At 38.3% G+C, this 19,077-nt stretch overlaps 1 protein-coding gene across 1 annotated transcript in view; it reads left to right on the forward strand.

The window, feature by feature from the left end:
* Positions 1–19,077, forward strand: part of STAT4 (signal transducer and activator of transcription 4) — a 141,883-nt gene that overhangs the window by 85,502 nt on the left and 37,304 nt on the right. The window contains exons 5-13 of the mRNA XM_006878751.1: positions 1,547–1,639; positions 5,495–5,573; positions 6,270–6,355; positions 7,546–7,697; positions 9,802–9,960; positions 10,932–11,024; positions 16,788–16,847; positions 17,732–17,749; positions 17,835–17,928. Of these exons, the coding sequence (XP_006878813.1) occupies positions 1,547–1,639; positions 5,495–5,573; positions 6,270–6,355; positions 7,546–7,697; positions 9,802–9,960; positions 10,932–11,024; positions 16,788–16,847; positions 17,732–17,749; positions 17,835–17,928 (834 nt within the window). The remainder of the gene's footprint in view (positions 1–1,546; positions 1,640–5,494; positions 5,574–6,269; positions 6,356–7,545; positions 7,698–9,801; positions 9,961–10,931; positions 11,025–16,787; positions 16,848–17,731; positions 17,750–17,834; positions 17,929–19,077) is intronic.

Consider the following 19,077-nt stretch of genomic DNA (forward strand, 5'->3'; position numbering starts at 1 on the left):
ATATAATGACTCCGTATATTCCTTCCATCTTCTTTTAATACTTCCTGGATCATTTAATATTCTGCCCAAAGCATCCTTGATTACAGCAACACATAGCAAAGTCAAACAAGGGCTAGGAAAAGTCATATTGAAGGAAAAATTCCATTCATATGGTTCAAATCCACAAGCTGCTCCACAGTAGAAGGATGGGCAGTCTCCTCCTGTGCAATGTTTTGTCTCTGAAAAACCTGCCAAAGGGTCAGCTATGAATTGGTTCTAATTCAATGGCAAATAATAATATTTTATGTTTTCTTTAGTAAACTCCTTTTTGCTGTGATGTAATAACAAATCTTATCTTGGTGGACTGATCAACATTTGTAATCCTGAATTTATAAATCCAGCTTTATTTGATCTTAAAATCACATGGATTAAGTTTTATAGACTTTTGAAAGTAATGTCTCTTGTAGAATATTTGGACCTTTTTTAAAATTGAAAATCATCTTTAATTACACTATTCAAAGTAACACATTGATAATATTTGGCACATGTGTTCTTTCAATATGTAGGTTAGCATATATGCTTATAAATATTTACATGTCTATACTATGTATCTATACATAAACATGTACATGTGGATACTTGAGATCATACTCAGATACTATTTTTATAATTTATTCTATCCTTTGACAACTTAACTCTTGTTGTTACGTGCCATCAAGTCAACTAGAACTCATAGTAACTCTATGCATAATAGTCCTGAACCCTGCTCCATCCTCAGCCAATCTCCATGTCTTTGACATACTTACCTTCATTATCGTAGTTACTATGTCACTCCATCTCTTCTAGGGTCTTCCTTTTCCTGCACTGTCTCAACATTCTCTAAGTATGTGAGACAGAGCTTCAAAACCTGTGCCTCCAAGAAGCAACTTGGTTTTACCCTCTCCAAGATATACCTGTTAGTGTTCTTGAAAGTCCATAATATGTTCAATACTCTTCTTCAGCACCACAACTCAAGGCATCAATTCTTCTTCTGCCATTGTTTGTCACTGTCCAGCTCTTTAAGGCGTAGCAAGTAATTGTGAAGGCCATAACCTGGATCAGGTTCACCTTAGCCTCTATACTGACATCATTGCTCTTCAGCACTTTGGAGAGGTCAATGACAGTGAATTTTCCTAATGCAAATCATCCTTGGATTTCTTGACTGCTGGTGTAAAGAGTGCTGAGTGTCCCACAATCTCCTCTCCATCTATCATGGTGCTGCTAATTGGCCCAGTGATGAGAGTCTTCGTTTTCTTGATTTTGAGTTTCAAACTATACTGCAGACTATGGTCCTTGACCCTCTGCAGCAAATGCTTCAGGCCCTCCTCAGTTTCAGCAAGCAAGATATGTTATTAAATATTCTTCTAAAGCATGATTTCTAGTAGTTGTGGATTTCTTGTCACATTAGTCCAAGCCTCAGTTCATATCTATTGATCCAAGCCTAAATTCACAATAATTATTATAAACTACATACATTATAAATCTGTGTTATTAATAGTAGTAAAATTTCAAGACATTCTTTTTCCAGGGACCCTTGGAGAAATCTTTACAAAGTTCCTCAGTTTCAGAAAGACAAAGGAATGTGGAGCACAAAGTGGCAGCCATTAAAAACAGTGTTCAGGTGAGTGATCTTACAGATAATCTGGACAAGCTAGCTAGTGTTCTCACACAACTACCTGCATGTTATTCTCCAGTGAACCCTAAATTAGTGTCTATAGAAATGTCAAGGCAGTTTCTTAGTAGGATAAATATTTCTTACACAATATGCTGATATTAGAGAAGATTTTTGTGAGGAGGATTTTTTTCTCTTTCTCTCTTCTTGAATAAAAATTGGTAATTTTTATTTTTTTAAAGAAATGTATCCATTTTCATTTTGATAGTATAAAGTTTTTCAATATCCTTCTATTATTATTTTAATAGCGATAGGATATGTAGTGATGTAACTTCTCATATCACATTAGTAATTTGTGTTTTCTCTTTTATTGATCAATTTGGCCAAAGTTTTACCAATCTTATTATTTTAGAGTTCTTGTGGAGCTGCAAGGGGGGTTGGGGGAAGGGGGGGAAGCAAGGGACTGGGGGGGCAAAGGAGCACAGGGCTTGGACACTAACACCAAGAGGTAGGGGCGGGGCTTGGGCGCTGCTGGGGGTTTATGCAGCGGCACCCTGTGTGTTGGGAGTCACGCAGGCACGGGCCTGCAGGGGGGTCACACAGTAGCGGGTAGTCACCGCTCCTCTGGGGTCACACGGTGTTCACTCCTCTGGAGTTCCACGGTGGCTCTAGTTTAGAGTTCTTAAATAAAACTATACTTGTTCTTTTTTTGTATATAAAATAAAATGTTCATTTTTCTTTCCCAAATGTACAGAGCATCCATGTCTTTTATAAAATCACTGTGCAAAATTAAATGCACTGTAGGGAGTTGTGCTGCCAACCCACAGAAGAATGATAGGCAGTCTCCTCTTGTGTGATTTACAGCCTCTGAAGATATGGTTTAGGGTCAATTATGAGTCAGTTCTGACTTAACCGCAGTGAGAGAGAGATAAACTACAGATGATTAAGGGTAAACTGCTTTATATATTCACTGATACATGCAGATAGTTTATATAAAGATAGTTCTAGGATCTGTTTTCAGGTTTGGGCTTTAGTGGCTCTCCAGAACAAGTGAAATATGCCTGCAAAACTCTCTGCTTTTTCTGCTGCTAGAAAGAATTTGATTCTCAGCAGAACCTAGGACAATGTCTCAATAACTGAGAATACTGCCAACTCTAAAGGAGTGTAGATATCAGGAGATGATTCCTTTATTATAGTGAGAATATTTAAGCATATTACTGCACAGACAGGTTTTGCCTTCAGCACACATTCCTGTTGAACTCTTGAGAAGTGTGGTGAAGCACAGGCCCACTTTAGAAGCCCAGCGAGATTCCTTTGTTAGGTGTTTGCAATCATGCACTGTTGTGTCATAGACTTTCCAGAGATTTACTTCTATTGGATACATGCAGTTTAAAAGGGCAGACCCTTTTGTCTTCAGGTAGAGTTAGTTGTGGTGTTGGTTTTGCACCAGAGCTGCTTGTGAGAGAAAGCTGAAACTAAACCCACATCTAAGACCATGACCTGTTTTACCATCTTCCCAATTCCCTCTCCTGTCTTATATTCTTTCTCCTGATAGCCAATGAATCATGTATATTTGATCCCTGACTTAGGTAGGCTCTGGATAGATAGATAGATACATACATACATACATACATACATACATACATACATACATACATACATACATACATAATATAGAGATAGATATATAGAGACATACAGGGATATATAGATAGAGATATATTTCAGATGTGTATATGTTTGAATATGCCTAAGGTATATTGCAAAACAGTACCTATTTAGCAATAAACATCTTCATCTTTTACTTTTTTAACAATAAACATCTCCATCTTTTATACTATTATCCCAGGAACGGTGGAAAGTTTTGAAATAGAGCACTTCTATAAACCTCTTCAGACCACCACAGATTACTGCTAGGCATATTGGTACTTCCCAGCAGCTGAACTTAGAAAGGCGTGTGGTGGGTGAAGGAGAGGAAAATTCGCCCACAGTGAGTTGGATTGACACAATGACAGGGAGATAATGAGGACTGGGCAAGGCTTTGAACTATTGTACATCGGGTACCTATCACAGTGTCAACAATCATTTACACACTTTAAAAGCCTATACCTACCCTACCACTGGCTTTTCAGAATTATACATGCTTTTAATATTTTGTTCATCACTGGAAGACTCTGCAAGATGTTAGTTTTGAGGAGGGGGGAACCAAAACTCATGTATATTTCTTCATGAAAATATTATGTTTTATCATGAGTTTGGGTTCCCTGTCTCTTAGGATACTTTGCTCTTCAGAACCTTAACATTAAATGGATATGATTTAAGTGGTATTGTAGTGAAAAGAAAGACTACTTTGGATTTGAATTTTACCTTGAGTATTTACCAATGATCAAGAACTTTAAACTTTTCTAATTAGTAATTAAATGAATTGAATTTTGAAATCTGAATAAAATGTTAAGAAAGATATATATTTTCTTAGAATATATCTCTTAGCATCATTAGGCAGTAGAAAATTCAGCTTTTTAAGAAGAAAAGGAAGAAGTCTGAAATCTAGGAGGCTGTGTTCTAAATTTGCTTTAAGTCTGTCAGACCTCCACACTAAAGTCATCACAGAAAAGCCACGTGATCTTGGACAAATAAGAGTAATAGTATTTAATTACTTTACATATCTAAGCCCGTGTTTCTTCATCTATAAAAGAGAGGTTCCATGGAGATACAATGAGATATATAAAGCCATTAGCCCAAATCCTGACCTTTAACACTGTAAAATCTGTGAAAGCTGAAGGTGCTTTTCTCTTTTTCTAGGTCTTGCCATCCTCTGCTTTTGGCAGGATTCCATCTCACCACTTTACTATCATTTGTCTTTAGTGAAAATAGTTTTGTTCTCCTCTTCCAGGCTCCTGCATACCACAGTTTCAACTTTCACAGATTTTGCTTACATATTTTGTCTGGTAGTTCAGGGGCTGTGCATTCAACGGCTAAATGAATGGTTTGTAGGTCAAGCCTGTGAGCTGCTCCGCACAGAAAAGTGTGGCAGCCTGCTTCTGTGAAGATTTACGGCCTCGGAAAATTCTCATCCCATGGGGTCTCTTAAGAGGAGGAATGGACTCAAGAGCAATGGACTCTTGGTTATGTCTAAGCAAGAAAACTTGATAATGACCCCGTAGGACACTGTAGAACTGCCCCATAGCTGCAGTCAGCCTGTTACCTAGCACACACACACATCTTTCACTTGCAGGGTGGTTGGTGGTTTTGAACCCCCCACCCATTGGTTAGCAGGCAAGCTGAGCCTCCCTGACTCTTTAAATGGTAAGGTAAGAAGTTTCCAAAAAAGCTGATAGAACACTAAGAGTAAACAGAGACTGGTTCCCCCCTCCCCGCTTTTTTCTGTCTTCTAAAAGTCAGATGGGGGGGGGATATTTAAATGGAGTTGTCATAAACTACAGCAGATTAGAATGCTGACATTAGCTGAAAAGCGATAGCACGTTAGCACAAATTTATACGGAGCTGCTGAAGAGTTCTAAAATAGGGAAAGTATATTCTCAAGGGTTGGTTTGTTGTTTTTTTTAAAAAAATATGACTATTTTAACAATACTATTTTGAACTAATTGAGGGGGAGAGGTAAAATTGTAGAATTATTTCTAAAAGATAAGAAGAGAAAAAGAGAAAAGCCAGCTCAGTCTGGTTTATCCAGCATTGCATATTTAATCTTTATAAGAATTTATTCTTCAGAAATGTAGTTTAATATAGTTAGTCTTTGGATACTAGAGAGACTGGGTGTGTCAAACAGTTTATTTTGGAGTAGGTTGTTGTTTAATTGGCCTGCTTACTTGAAACAATACAGGTTGTATTTTCTTTTGCAAAAAGATAACAGAACAAGACACTAAATACTTAGAAGACTTGCAAGATGAATTTGACTACAGGTATAAAACAATTCAGACGATGGGTAAGTTTCTGTTTTGCCTTTATTTTTACAGAGCAACAAAAGGCAACATAACTAAGGTTTTTCTTTGCTGGCAGGCCAAATCAGGGATTTTCTTATTTTCAGCCAAAAGTTATAAGTTAATTTGCAACTCTTTCTCCCCTCCAGTTTTACTGCAAGGCAAGATCATTTGCAACGCAAAGGGGAAGGCAAGGAATTGAGTCCATATTTTTTTATAAAACTGAACTCAACCAGGCAGTGGTGGGTGAAGGCAGCCAGAGACTAAAATGATCCAATCATAAAAACAAAGAGAAGTCCCTCCCTTTAAGTGCAAACAAAGTATCATTAAAAAGTATCTACTGCCAAGTAGAGACAGTCCCTGATGTCCCAGTCCCAAAGAGAAATAATGACATTGAATAAATTATCTTCCCTCAGGAAAGAGGATTGTCCCACGTTCTTAATAAACTTTCATTAAGATCTAAAAAAAAAAAAAAAAAGAGAAAGCAGATTCTTGGATATAATCCTTTCCAGCAAATGAGCAGACAGGGACTTAATTCCATACCCATCTCCTGTGACCCCTTTCCGGCCCTGGTCACACTGACCACACTCCTGTCCTGGGCTGGGTTAGGAGTGGAATTGTGGCAGGGTTGGGCCACAGGGAGGAGCAGGGGAGCTTGGCCCTGGTTGAGGACGCTGGGCCTGGACTCTTTTCCATTGCAGATCAAGGGGACAAGAACAACATCTTGATGAATCAGGAGGTTTTAACTCTGCAAGAAATGCTTAATAGCCTTGACTTTAAGAGAAAGGTAAGTGCAGAAATGAAATTGTCTTTCTTTCCCTAAACCTAGTTTTCCTGGAAAACAATCAAGTGCTTGGATTTTGCCTGTTTTCTTTTGTTTTTGTTTTTTTTCCTTCTCACACTATTGTAACTGAAATTTTATTTTATGTACAAACTGTAGGTCTTGTTTCTTGCCATGTAGAGGTCTCGGGTAGGCCATCCAAAAAAGATCACTTAGTCCAACTTGATGAAGCCGATATCCTTGGCGTACTGCCCGAAACACTGGCGGCACATATTCAGTCCATATTTCCGGATCAGTCCGTGTCGGTTTTGAGCACACGCGGCAGGAGCGGGAACCCTGGCCGAATTTCCGCGGGTGACTCCAATAGAGCTGCTGATGACCCATCTTGCTTGGATGGAAGCACCAAGGCAAAAAGCGATCTTGCCTGTTTTATATACATTCTGACTTAATTAGCTGCCATGTTTCCAAGGGAGTACCATGTTTTTGGCTACAACTGTACTGTTGTTGCCGTTATTGTTATGTGCCATTGAGTCGCCTGCAACTCATATAGTGACCCTGTGTACCACAGCCCTAAACCCTGCTCTATCCTGAGCCAATTTTATACCCCAGTCACTGAGTCAGTCCATTTCATCAAGGGTCTTCCTCTCCTGCACTGTCACTCCACCCTCCCAAGCATGACATCCTTCTCCAAAGACTGGTCCCTCCTTGCAACATGTCCAAAGTATGTCAGATGAATAAAATGTTAATAACAAAAGTTAATAATTTCTTTGTTTATAAAATAAAATCTAAGCTTTATTAAGGGTTTGAAAATCATGTATTTCAAATCAATAAAATAAAATGGAACTGTTTTTTTAAAAAAAAAAAAAACACCAGGAAAAATGGCATAGATAATTTGTACCTTTTAAAAACCAACTTTATTAAGAAACCATTCCTAATAAAATAAGAAATATTGCCAACATTTTCTCTTTAACATTAGTTATTTCCTAAAGAGAAGAAAAGAAAAATAGTGGCTTTTCTACTTTTTAAAACATGTATTAAGAAGTTCAAAAGGTCTGAGCTCAGCATAGAAGGTAATATTTTGGCTAAAATATCCGGTCTAATTTTGAGTGGGTTCAGACAAATCATTTTACAAGTTGAATTAGTAATTGCTGGTTGGTTCTCATGAAAATATTCTCAGGAGTCACCATTTCTTTTAGGAAACCCTCAGTAAGATGACACAGATAGTCAATGAAATGGACTTGTTAATGAATAGCATGCTAGTAGAAGAGTTGCAAGACTGGAAGAGGAGGCAGCAAATTGCCTGCATCGGGGGTCCACTCCATAACGGGCTCGACCAGCTTCAAAACTGGTAAAATGACTTCACTTCAGATTCTAGTGAAAACCACAGGAAGTACAAACTTCAGAGTCACCCAGCCAGGGAACTGCAGGCTTGGCCTGAACACTCAACTCACTTAGCTTATTGTTGGCTTATTAGCAGCTAGTAGTTCCATAGATGAAAACAGGTATTATTGTACCTGTTGTACTATAAGTATTCTTAGCTTTTATTCCCTTGGGACAAAATGAAGCACATATAAAATATATACAAATTTATTCATTTTCATAGATAAGATCTATAAGACAAACGAATTTTTCAAGGCAGAGATACAATTTCTTTAAGGGCCTGGAGAAAGAACTATGTCCAAACGCTTGAAGAAAAAGAAATTTCATTGTTTAAGTGGCATCTAAAGATGCCACAGTCAATCATAGTCTCATGTTTTCTATATAGTGAGATAGTTACTTTTAAAGTTAATGACAGTTCAGGCATTTTCCTGTTAACTCAAAAGTCAGTGGTTCAAATCTACCGACTGTTCCACAGGAGAATGATGTCAGTTTGCTACTGTGAAGATTTACAGACTTGGAAATCCTATGGGCCAGTTTATTTATATATATTTCAAGTGTAAATATTCATCGCTGCCTTCTGCATTAGATAAAAGCTCTGGTGGCATAGTGTGCAGTATGCTGCACTACTAACCAAAGGGTAAGTGGATCAAATCTGCCAGCTGTACCTGGGGAGAGATGTCCAGTCTCCTTCCATAAGGACTGACAGCCTTACAAACTCACCAGAGGGTTCTTATAAATCAGAATTGACTTGATGGCAATGGGTTTCATTTTGGTTTCACATTAGAAGATAAAGATATTGGTAGAGCAAAATTAAACTATCTGGTTGAAAGCAAAACAGGAAATACAATGAAAAAATAATGCTCACCTGAATCTAGAACTGCTTCCTAAGAGTACAATTCAAAACAATGGAAATAGAGAGTAACTTGAACACTTTCACTACGAGCTCAACCTTACCAGGTCTACCTCTCAAGAAAAACAAGGAAATGAGTCCATTCTAATATATATATATAGGGTGGTTTTTTTCCTTGGTGAGAACTCAAAAGTTCACAAAAGGGGCAATAAAGAATGTAGCAGTATCTACTTGCTCTTCAACAGCTCTTTCCACAAGGTTATGTGTGGAACAAATACTAAGCAGAAAAGATGCTCTCAGAGCCAGATGGACTTCTCAGCTTGGAGAGGCCCTGCCCCCTGCTGCCCATTTCAACTTCCCTCTTCCTTAGATTTCTATTCTAGGATCAGTACACAGCAATTAAAATTATCCCTATAGATACCAGATAGTCATTAATAATTTTGAAAAGTACATAAAACTTAGAATAAAGAGATAGACCATAGATAGATCTAGATAATAGATCTAGATAATAGATCTAGATATAGATAGATAGATAGATAGATAGATAGATAGATAGATAGATAGATAGATAGATCTAGATTGAGAGAGAGTGAGAAAGATATTTGGAAGATTCCGTCTCCTATTATATTTTAATTAATCTTATAAATACATCATTAGTTTCATGTATTTGTAGTTTCAAAGGTGCATTTTTTACCCTTTAGTCAGGGTCACATATGTTAGAACAGATTTTTAAATAATTAAACAAAACTAATTTGGATCTAGGTGTTGATAAAATGTCATAAATTATTTTACTGAAACAGCAGTTACAAATTAGAAATTATTTTATGTATAGCATGTCTATTAGACAAAAGATAGATTCAGAAAATAAAAATTAAGAACTGCTCCTAACATCAACTGGAATTAGCTGTTGTTGTTATTATGGGCTGCCAAGATGGAACTGAGTCATAGCTGACCCTCCAGTAGATTTTTCTGAGGCTGTAAATTGCACAGTAAGAGATTGCCTGTCTTTCTCCCACAGAACAGCTGGTGGATTCAAACCACCTGTCTTTGGGTTATCAGCACAAGTCATTACTACTAAGCTACCAGACTTCTTTAAAAGAAATTAAATGAAGATATAATAATGAATTATTTAGTTATTTGCTAAAAATTGTAAATTACTGAAATCATTCCTCAGTGGGAAAGTGGACTGATAACGATCTTTCCTCTTATTTGTGGTTCATAGCTTTACACTGATGGCAGAAAGTCTTTTCCAGCTCAAAAGGCAACTGGAGAAATTAGAGGAGCAATCTGCCAAAATGACATATGAAGGTGATCCCATCCCACTGCAGAGAGCACATCTGCTAGAAAGAGTCACCTTCTTGATCTACAGTCTTTTCAAGAAGTAAGTAAAAGGTTATCATCATAAACGACTCTTGGCAGGAATCTTCAGGATGCCCTGCCAGGAGTAGTGTGTTTAGGTGAAGGTGTGGCTGTTGTTGTGGTGATGTGAGGTGCCATCAGTTCAAGTGTGATTCACAGAGACCCTGTGAACCCTGAACCTGTTCTATCCTGTGCCATCCTCATCATCTCTCACCCCTTGAGCCCACTGCTGCAGCACTGTGTCAGTCCATCTCATTAGGGGTCTTTCTCTCTTTCACTGACTCTTCATCTTTGCAAGCATGATGTCCCTTTCCAACAATAGCATCTCCTAGCAATATGCCCAATGATGCCTCCAAGGAACACTGTGGATGCACTTTCCCCAAGACGTTATCTATTCTTTCAGCAGTCTAGGGGAGTGTTAACAAGAATCTTGAAGTGAGTAGTGCCCACCATAGTCCAGAAATCCTTTCCCCCCGCCCCTCTTCACTTTTCAGTCATCAGCAGGTCTTCCACTAATTAGCTCAACTTTCCATGAGTTTAAGTCACATCACCCACCTATACCTCAATTTTCACATTTTATACAATGTCCAGAGTTTCTTCTTAGGTGAATAGCCAAGAAATGAAGTTTATCTGAAGGAGAAAAAAATATATACCCATACCAAAATTCCTAATATTTCAATTTTTTTAAATGGCAAGAATTTAACTTTCTACTCTATGTTTTAATATAATAAGAATGTACTAAAGTTGTTATTTTTTCCTTAAAATATTATTAAGAATTTACGCCGTTGCTACTTAGGGACAATTCTTGGGATTTCCCCATATTGTAATTATTTATGTCACTGTAACACTTGCGCTTAATATAGAGGTTTGAACCTCTTCTAAGAGTAGAAAATGTGGACTTTAAAAGAGGCTGCATCCTGTTCCTTTGTGGTTTTCAGTGTGTCATTATATTCAAAGTTTTAGTATGATGCACTTTATTTCCTTTTAATCTAGCTCCTTTGTGGTTGAACGACAGCCATGCATGCCAACCCACCCTCAGAGGCCAATGGTACTGAAAACCCTCATTCAGTTCACTGTAAAGCTAAGGTATGCAAAATAGTCTATTGTTTCATTTCTTTATGGAGCTATAGCCTCCACCTCACCAAGGCTGGTTTCTCTCATTGTACTTGTAATTTTTCTTTCTTGAGTGCCTCTTCTGTGCTCACTATAAGTCATGATAAACAAAACAAGCAAATAAAACAATTATGATAGATTGCAATAAATGAGGACTCCATGTGTGTCAAAGTACAACTGTGCTCCACAGAAGTTTCTACGGCTGACTTCTCTGAAGTGGAATATCAGCCATCTCTTCCAAGGTGCCTCCAGGTGGACTTTCAGTCAGCAAATTCTTCACCACTTATTCCACTTAGGGACTCTTAGGTGTGGTAAATACCCACAGAAATATTAAGAGGAGGATTCTATTTGTCAAGAGTTTGACAATGTAGATGAAAAGTTATTATAATGAAAGTACTAGATCACGCTATTGAGAAATTGGAGATCAATGGTTGGAAAGGTTCAAAAGGGAAAAGCAGAGAATGGGAAAGGCTTTTTGGCCACTGTGAGAGATGAGCAGAGAGAGAAGAGAGGAAAGCTGTAGGACAGGGAAGCAAGAGAAATTAAGGCTTTCTGTTTTGTGATACTGTGGAGCAGAATGATAGAACTGTGTAGGTAGATAGGGTACGGGTTATGGAAGATCTTGACTATCCTATCCAGGAAATATAGTGGCACACTCTTACCCTGTGATTACCTGTTTTTATTACCAGCAAGTCAGAACTAACCCATAACTAACCCTCCAACAGATTCTTCACAAGCAGTTAATCCCATAGGAGGAGATTGCCCATCTTTCTCACATGGAGCAGCTGGTACATTTGAACTGCCTGCCTTTGAGTTGGCAGTGCAACTCTTTACCACTAAGCTACCAGATCTAGCTTACTTACTATCCTGCCAAAACTCTCAACAATACAATTTCAATAAACCCATACCAATGAGGATATTATGAGCATGCACAGGACAGGACAGGATTTTGATCTATTATTCTTATGATCACTAAGAACTGAAGTTGACTCAACAGCAACTAACAAAAATAAAAGTATTATAAAGGCATTGATTTAAAGGCACAGACTTTTGTGCTATTGTTGTTTTGCTTTATTTGTGCATTTGATCCTGTCCATAAACAATCCCATTATAGTTTTCCCACTATTGATACCTTTAAGACAGTAAGTTTGAATTCTAAATTTTTTTAAATTTCCATCATGCCTCAAGTACTAATACCTAAATCTTTTAATTCCTAATCATTAGAGATGTTAAACATCCAAAGGTAATAAGCCCAAGATAGAGTGGCTTGTTGTTTTTGTTAAGTGCCATCCAGTGAGACAGCCTCATAGTGACTGTGAATTTTGAACAGATCTGAATTTTCTCCTATCCTACATGACCCTTACATCGACACATTTTTAACCCATTACCAAAGATATTCCATCAGTTCATCTAATTGAGGGTCTTCTTCTCCTTTGCTGACCCTCCACCCTTCCAAGCATGTTGTCTCTTTCCAGGAAAGAACCTCTCCTAACAACATGTTCAAAATATATGAGATGAAGCTTCACCTCCAGTGATCACTCCAGCTGCATTTTCTCCAAGATATACCTCTTTGGTTCAGGGTAGTCCATGGGGTACTCAGCACTCTTCTCCAATACCACAACTCAAATGTATCAATCTTTCTCTTGTTATTCTTATTCATTGTACAGCTCTCAGATGCATAGCAGGTTATTGGAAAGACTATGGCTTGAATCAGGTGCATTATGAACTGACTTCATTACTCTTCAGGATTCTGAAGAGACACCTGACTGTAGACTTTCCCAATACTATATGTCTCCTGATCTCATGACTGCTGGTACCCAGGGTGTTGACTATGGATCCAAGCAAGATGAAACTGTTGACAGTTTCAATCTTTTCTCCATCTATCATGATGTTCCCTATTGGTCCTGTGGTGAGGATTTTTGTTTTCTTGATGTTGAGATGCAACCCATATTGCTGGCTGCAGTCCTTGATCTTCTGTAGCAAAAATTTAATGTCCTACTCACTTTCACCAAGCAAGGTTTGCTTCATTTGCATAATGCAGATTGTTAATGAGTCTTCCCTGATGCCATACTCTTGTTCATAAAGTTCAGCTTCTCAAATTATTTGCTCAGCATACAGATTGAATAGGTAGGGAGAGAGGATACAACTTTGATGCACATTTTTCCTGATTTTAAACTAGTCAGTGCTACCTTGTTCTGTTTCAGTAACAGCTTCTTGGTCTAGGTATAGATTTTGGTATGTTGTTGTTTACCATAGAGTCAGAACCAACCCATAGCTGACCCTCTAGTGGGTTTTCAGAGGCAGCTAATTGCACTAGAGGAGATTGCCAGTCTTTCTCCCATGAAGCAGCTGGTGGTCTTGAACTGCATGCCTTCGGGATTGCAGTGCAGCTTCTTGCCACTTGGCCACCAGAGCTTCCTATAGATTTTGTATAACCAAAATTAAATATTCTGGAATTTCCATTCTTCTCAAGCTTAGCCTTAGTTTATGATCCACACAGTCAACTGCCTTTACATAGGCAATAAAACACAAATCAACATTCTTCTGATTTCTCTGCTTTTAGCCAAGATCCATCTGATATCAACCATATTATTCCTGGTGCCACGGCCTTTTTAAAACCCAGCTTGAACTTCTAGAAGTTCTCTGTCAGTGTACGGTTTTGTTTTTTATGATCTTCAACAATATTTTGCTTACATGTGATATTATTGATATTGTTTAGTTAATTCCAAATCCTGTTGGACAGCTTTTCTTGGGAATGGGAATAAATAATGGGTCCCTTCTAGTCAGTTAGGCAGGTATCTTTCTTACAAATTTCCTGGCACAGACTGTTGAACACAGCTAGGGCTGCATCTGTTATCTGGAACATATCTGTTGGTATCCCATCAATCCTGGGGCCTTATTTTTTTGCCAGTGCCTTCAATGCAGCCTGAACTTCTTCCTTCATCACTACTTGGTCTTTATCATATGGGATTTTCTAAAATATTTCAGTGTCAGCCATTTCTTTTTGGTACAGTGACTCCGTGTCCACCTTCATTTGATGCTTCCTGGGTCGTTCAAGTTTTTCCACCACAGTATCTTGAGGTATTACACTATTACAACTCAAGGTCTGAATTTGTTTTCCGCTCTTTCATTTGAGAAATCCTGAATTAATTCTTTATTTTTTATTCTTAAATTCCATCTCTCTTTGCTTTGATTTATCAAGTTGCTCTTTGAAATCTGCTCATCTTTTTTACTTCAGCATCTCTTCCCTTTGTTTTAGCTTCTCAATGCTCTAGTGTAATTTTCAGAGTCTTTTCTGACATCCACTTTGGTCTTTTCTTTCTCTTCTGTCTTTGTAATGATCTTTTGCTCTATTCATGAATGATATCTTTAATATCATCCCACAATTAATCTGGTCTTTGATCACTGGTGTTCAATACCTCAAACCTGTTCTTGGTGATTTTTAAATTCAGATGATATAGACTCAAGGTTGTATTTTCACTCTTGTGGACTTGTTTTCATTTTCTTCAAGTTCAATTTGAACTTGCATATGAGTAATTGATATTCTGTTCCACAATCAGCACCTGGCCTGGTTTTGATTGCTGATTATGAGCTCCTGCAGCAATTCTTTCCACATATGCAGTCAGTCTGATGCTTGTGAAGTCCATCAGGTGAAGTTCATATGTATAGACTACCTGTGTTTAAAAAGATACTTTGCTATGAATCACTGAATGTACAAAATTCAGTCATTTGATCTCCAGCCTCATTTCTCTCCATAGCCCATAATTTCCAACTACCAATCCTTCTGCTTTGTTTCCAACTTTTGCATTCCAGTCATCGGTTATTATCAATGTGTCTTGACTACCTGTTTGGTCAATTTCAGACTACAAAAGTCAGTAGAATTCCTCCTATGATAGGATCCTAAATCACTTAACTATATTGGAACTTCATTGTTTTTAGTCTGAATTTAAAAATTCTTACCTAAAATTCTCCATCAGTACCTTTCTGTGAATGTTATGTACAAGATAGAAGAACACAAATCAAAAGTTTTGCTTTAAAAAATAATCATGCTTTTGAAGTTGTCTATTCCTATCCCCTATCTCCATATAACACAAAGGAAAGTAACAATACAGGAAAAGAAGATGCCCAGGTGGAGGACATTCTCCTTTTCCCTGAAATGCCCACAGGTGTTATTTAGTCTCTAAGGTAATCTATGGGATGAAGAGAAAGATGAGTAGATATTACTCAGCAAAGATTTCTGAATGGAAGAGGTCCCTGAATCAGCACCACCTTGCATATTTGAACTGGCCACAAATACATCAAATATGTCATTAGTTCCTTTGAGGGCTTGGGGGTTCTCCTTCCCACTGTCTTCATAAATTGTCCATTACTTGTTGTTGTTATGTGCTAACAAGTTGGAACTGAATCATAGCTGATCCTCCAGCAGATTTTCAGAGGCTGTAGATTGCACAAGAGGAGATTGTTCCTCTTTCTCTCAGCTAGTGGAGCAGCTTGTGGAGTTGAACCACATGCCTTTGAGTCGGTAGCACAGAGTCCATTACTTAGTATTTGAGATTTTTCCCTAAAACTCCTTTCTGTCATAGTACTGCTTCTTCCTGTTCTGAAGTCAGAGATGGCATGGGGTTCCACTATTAATCTTCAGCATCTTGAAGCTTATCAGGACCTCCCTAAAGAGGGCCTGAAAGAAAGAAAGAGAAACCATCCTGCCTCTGCAGATGACCACCCTCCTTTCTAACCTTCCATTAGTAACACTGCTGCACATCCAACATACCTCCCAAATATGAAGCCACTGCTGTGCCTTGTTAAGGAGCCTGTGCTAATTGTACCTATTCTTTTGTTTGGAATGTTCATCATTTATGATTCCATTTCCCTATAATGCATAGGGTCGCTATGGGTTGGACTCAATGGCTCCTAACAACCACAGTGCTAATCACTTGCTTATCACTGTACTTTCTGTATTGCATTTGCAGGCTGTTGTTCTGTGCTACATGCCTTTATTTTCATTATAGCTATGTTGACACACCTTTTCATTTTTTGACAGTTTGTTATCTTAGTGTCAGTACAAAGGTGTGCTGCTAACCACAAGGCTGAGTGTCTCCTCCGTTCTAAACCACCAGCACCTCCAAGAAAGAAAAATGGGCAGTCTCCTCCCAGCAATTTACAGCTTCAGAAACCTCAATGGAAAGTCAGAGCTAACTTGGTGGCAGTGAGAGTCATACTAGAGAGAGATTTATCAGGAACTCAGTGTATGCTGAGTGAGTGAATTAATGAGGTTTAGGAAAATGTGAGAGTAAATGACTGAATATCCTAGAAATGGCACAAAACTTAGAAAGAAACCTTATTCTATGTATCAGGGAGGACCGGTGGCCTAATGGTTAGAAACTGCACTGCAATCCCAAAGGCATGAGGTTTGAATCTACCAGCTGCTCTGTGGAAGAAGGATGGGCAATCTCCTTCTGTGTGATTTTTACTGCCTCTAAAAACCTGCTGGAAGGTCAGCTTTGGGTTAGTTCCAACTAGACCGCACACAACAATTCTAGTTACACGTTCTGCATGAACACAGTTAAGTGCTAAGGAATTCCCATTCCTCTCAATGTTATCGATAATTAATTATGATCTACACAGTCAAATGCCTATTTGGATAGTCAATAAAGCAGAAATAAACATATTTCTGGTATTCTCCACCTGCAACACCTTAAATTTGTCCTTTGATTCTTTATTGATTTTTCTTTCTAGACTACTAATAAAGTTGCCAGAACTAAACTATCAGGTAAAGGTTAAAGCATCAATTGACAAGTAAGTTTCAAATTTAATTTTGAAGCATTACATTTTAGGCTGCTTTTACTGAATTGCTCTGACTTTATAGAATGATTTTAAATGTTAGCATTTATTCCTTTAACATTAGATATAGAAATATTTCAATATTTTAAGACTCAAACACTTACCAGAATTCTAATGAAGACTTATTTTTTTAAAAATTTACAATTTCAAATGAAATATCACAGACCATGCTCTAAAATGTGATAGAATGTTTGGGGGTTTTTTGTTTGTTTGGTTTTTAATTAATTTTAATGAAAGTTTAAAGAGACTTAGGGTTTCCAGTCATTCATTGTTGCACTCTTCTCCCTACGAACCCCCTCCTCCCCAAGTCACTCTTCTCCTTGAAAAGAAAAAGAAAAACTCTTTCATTGTTATGCAATCCCTCCCCCTAAGTCCACTCCACTATGCAGCCTTCACTCTGGACTTCTATAATGACAAGAATACCCATTCATATGTCCCTTTTAAACAGTTCTCTCCTTCATCTGTTTCAATGCAATATGAATCGTTCCTCCCCTCCTTTTCTGTCTTCCCTCAACCCCAGTATCAGTGTCGTTTTACAACAGTGGCCCTATGCAATATTTATCCTTTTGTGATTGAGATATTTTACTCAGCATAATGTCCTCCAGGGTCATACATTTTGCATAATATTTCATGAGTTCCTTGTTTTTCAATGCTGCATAGTATTCTATTGTGTGACTATACCAGAGCTTCTCTATTCATTTATTTTTTGATGGGCACTTGGGTTGTTTCCATTTCTTTGCTATTGCAAACAAAGCCACAATAAACATGGGTGTGCATGATAGAATGCTTTTGTTAGATCTATTACACAGCCCATTTCAGAAGTCTTCTTGTTTTTACAGGAATGTTTCAACTCTAAGGTAAGAAATTTCTCTTTAAAAATTTTGTTGCTGCACTCATACCTTTTATGTGTGACCATGTAAATACCTAAGATTTCCTCTCTAGCAATCGAAGGTTCGTTCTCTGTGGCACTCACGTCAAAGCAATGTCTATTGAAGAATCTTCTAACGGAAGTCTCTCAGTAGAATTTCGACATTTGGTGAGTTTCACAGTAAAATCACACACATTTCTTTTTTCCTCCACACAAGACAAATCTTTACTAATAGTTCTTATGCCTTTATGACTTCTTATATGCAATTAAGACCCATATTGATAAACAAAACATACCATCATTGAAAAATTACAAAGGTAGAAAGAGCACTGAACATAAAGCCAAAAAGTCCCAGTTCCTAACAATAGTGAGATACTATTTATGTACTTGTTACCATCAATTCCAACTCATAACAACTCCATGTGTATCAGAGTGTTCCATGGGGTTCTGGGTAGCAGGGAAGCACACTAGGGCTTGGCAGCACACCAGAGCTAGACAGCACATCAGGGCTTGACAGCACAATGGGTAGCAGGGCAACACATCAGGGCTTGACAGAACCTGGGTAGCAGGGCAGCACACCAGGGCTTGACAACACACTGTTTGGCAGTGTAGCACATCAGGGTTTGGCAGTAAACTGGGTAGTAAGGCAGCACTCTGGGTAGCAGAGCAGCACACCAGGGTTTGGCAGCACACTGGGTAGCAGGGCAGCACACTAAGGCTTGATAGCACACTGGGTGGCAGTGCAGCACATCAGGGCTTGGCAGCACACTGGGCTGTAAGGCATGGCACACTAGGGCTTAGCAGCACACTGGGTAGTAGGGCAGCAAACCATAGCTTGAGTACACTGGGTGGCAGAGCAGCACACCAGGACTTGACAGCACACTGGCTAGAAGGGTAGTACATGAGGGCAGCACACAGAGCTCCTCCATGGAGTTTCCAGTGGCTGATTTTCTAAATAGTGCAGACCTTTCTTCTAAGGCTACTCTAGGTAGACATGAATCTAGTACCTTTTGGTCAGCAGCCATGCACATTAAGCATCTTCACCACCCAGGGACTCCATGACAACATAGAACATAAGTTATATACTAGTTGGTCAATTTTTTAAATACTAATCACAAAGCTAATATGTTTATCATATTATCATATCAAGAAAAGACCAAAATGGATGTCAGAAGAAACTCTGAAGATTGCACTGGAGCGTAGAGAAGCCAAAGCACAAGGAAGAATTCAAGACACTAAAGAGCTGAACAGAAGATTCCAAAAGGCTGCTCGGAATGACAAAGCAAAATACTACAATGAAATGTGCGAGGAACTAGA

The sequence above is a fragment of the Elephantulus edwardii genome, unplaced genomic scaffold, assembly GCF_000299155.1.
Source record: "Elephantulus edwardii isolate Elephantulus edwardi_28Jun2011 unplaced genomic scaffold, EleEdw1.0 scaffold00001, whole genome shotgun sequence".
Lineage (NCBI taxonomy): Eukaryota > Metazoa > Chordata > Mammalia > Macroscelidea > Macroscelididae > Elephantulus > Elephantulus edwardii.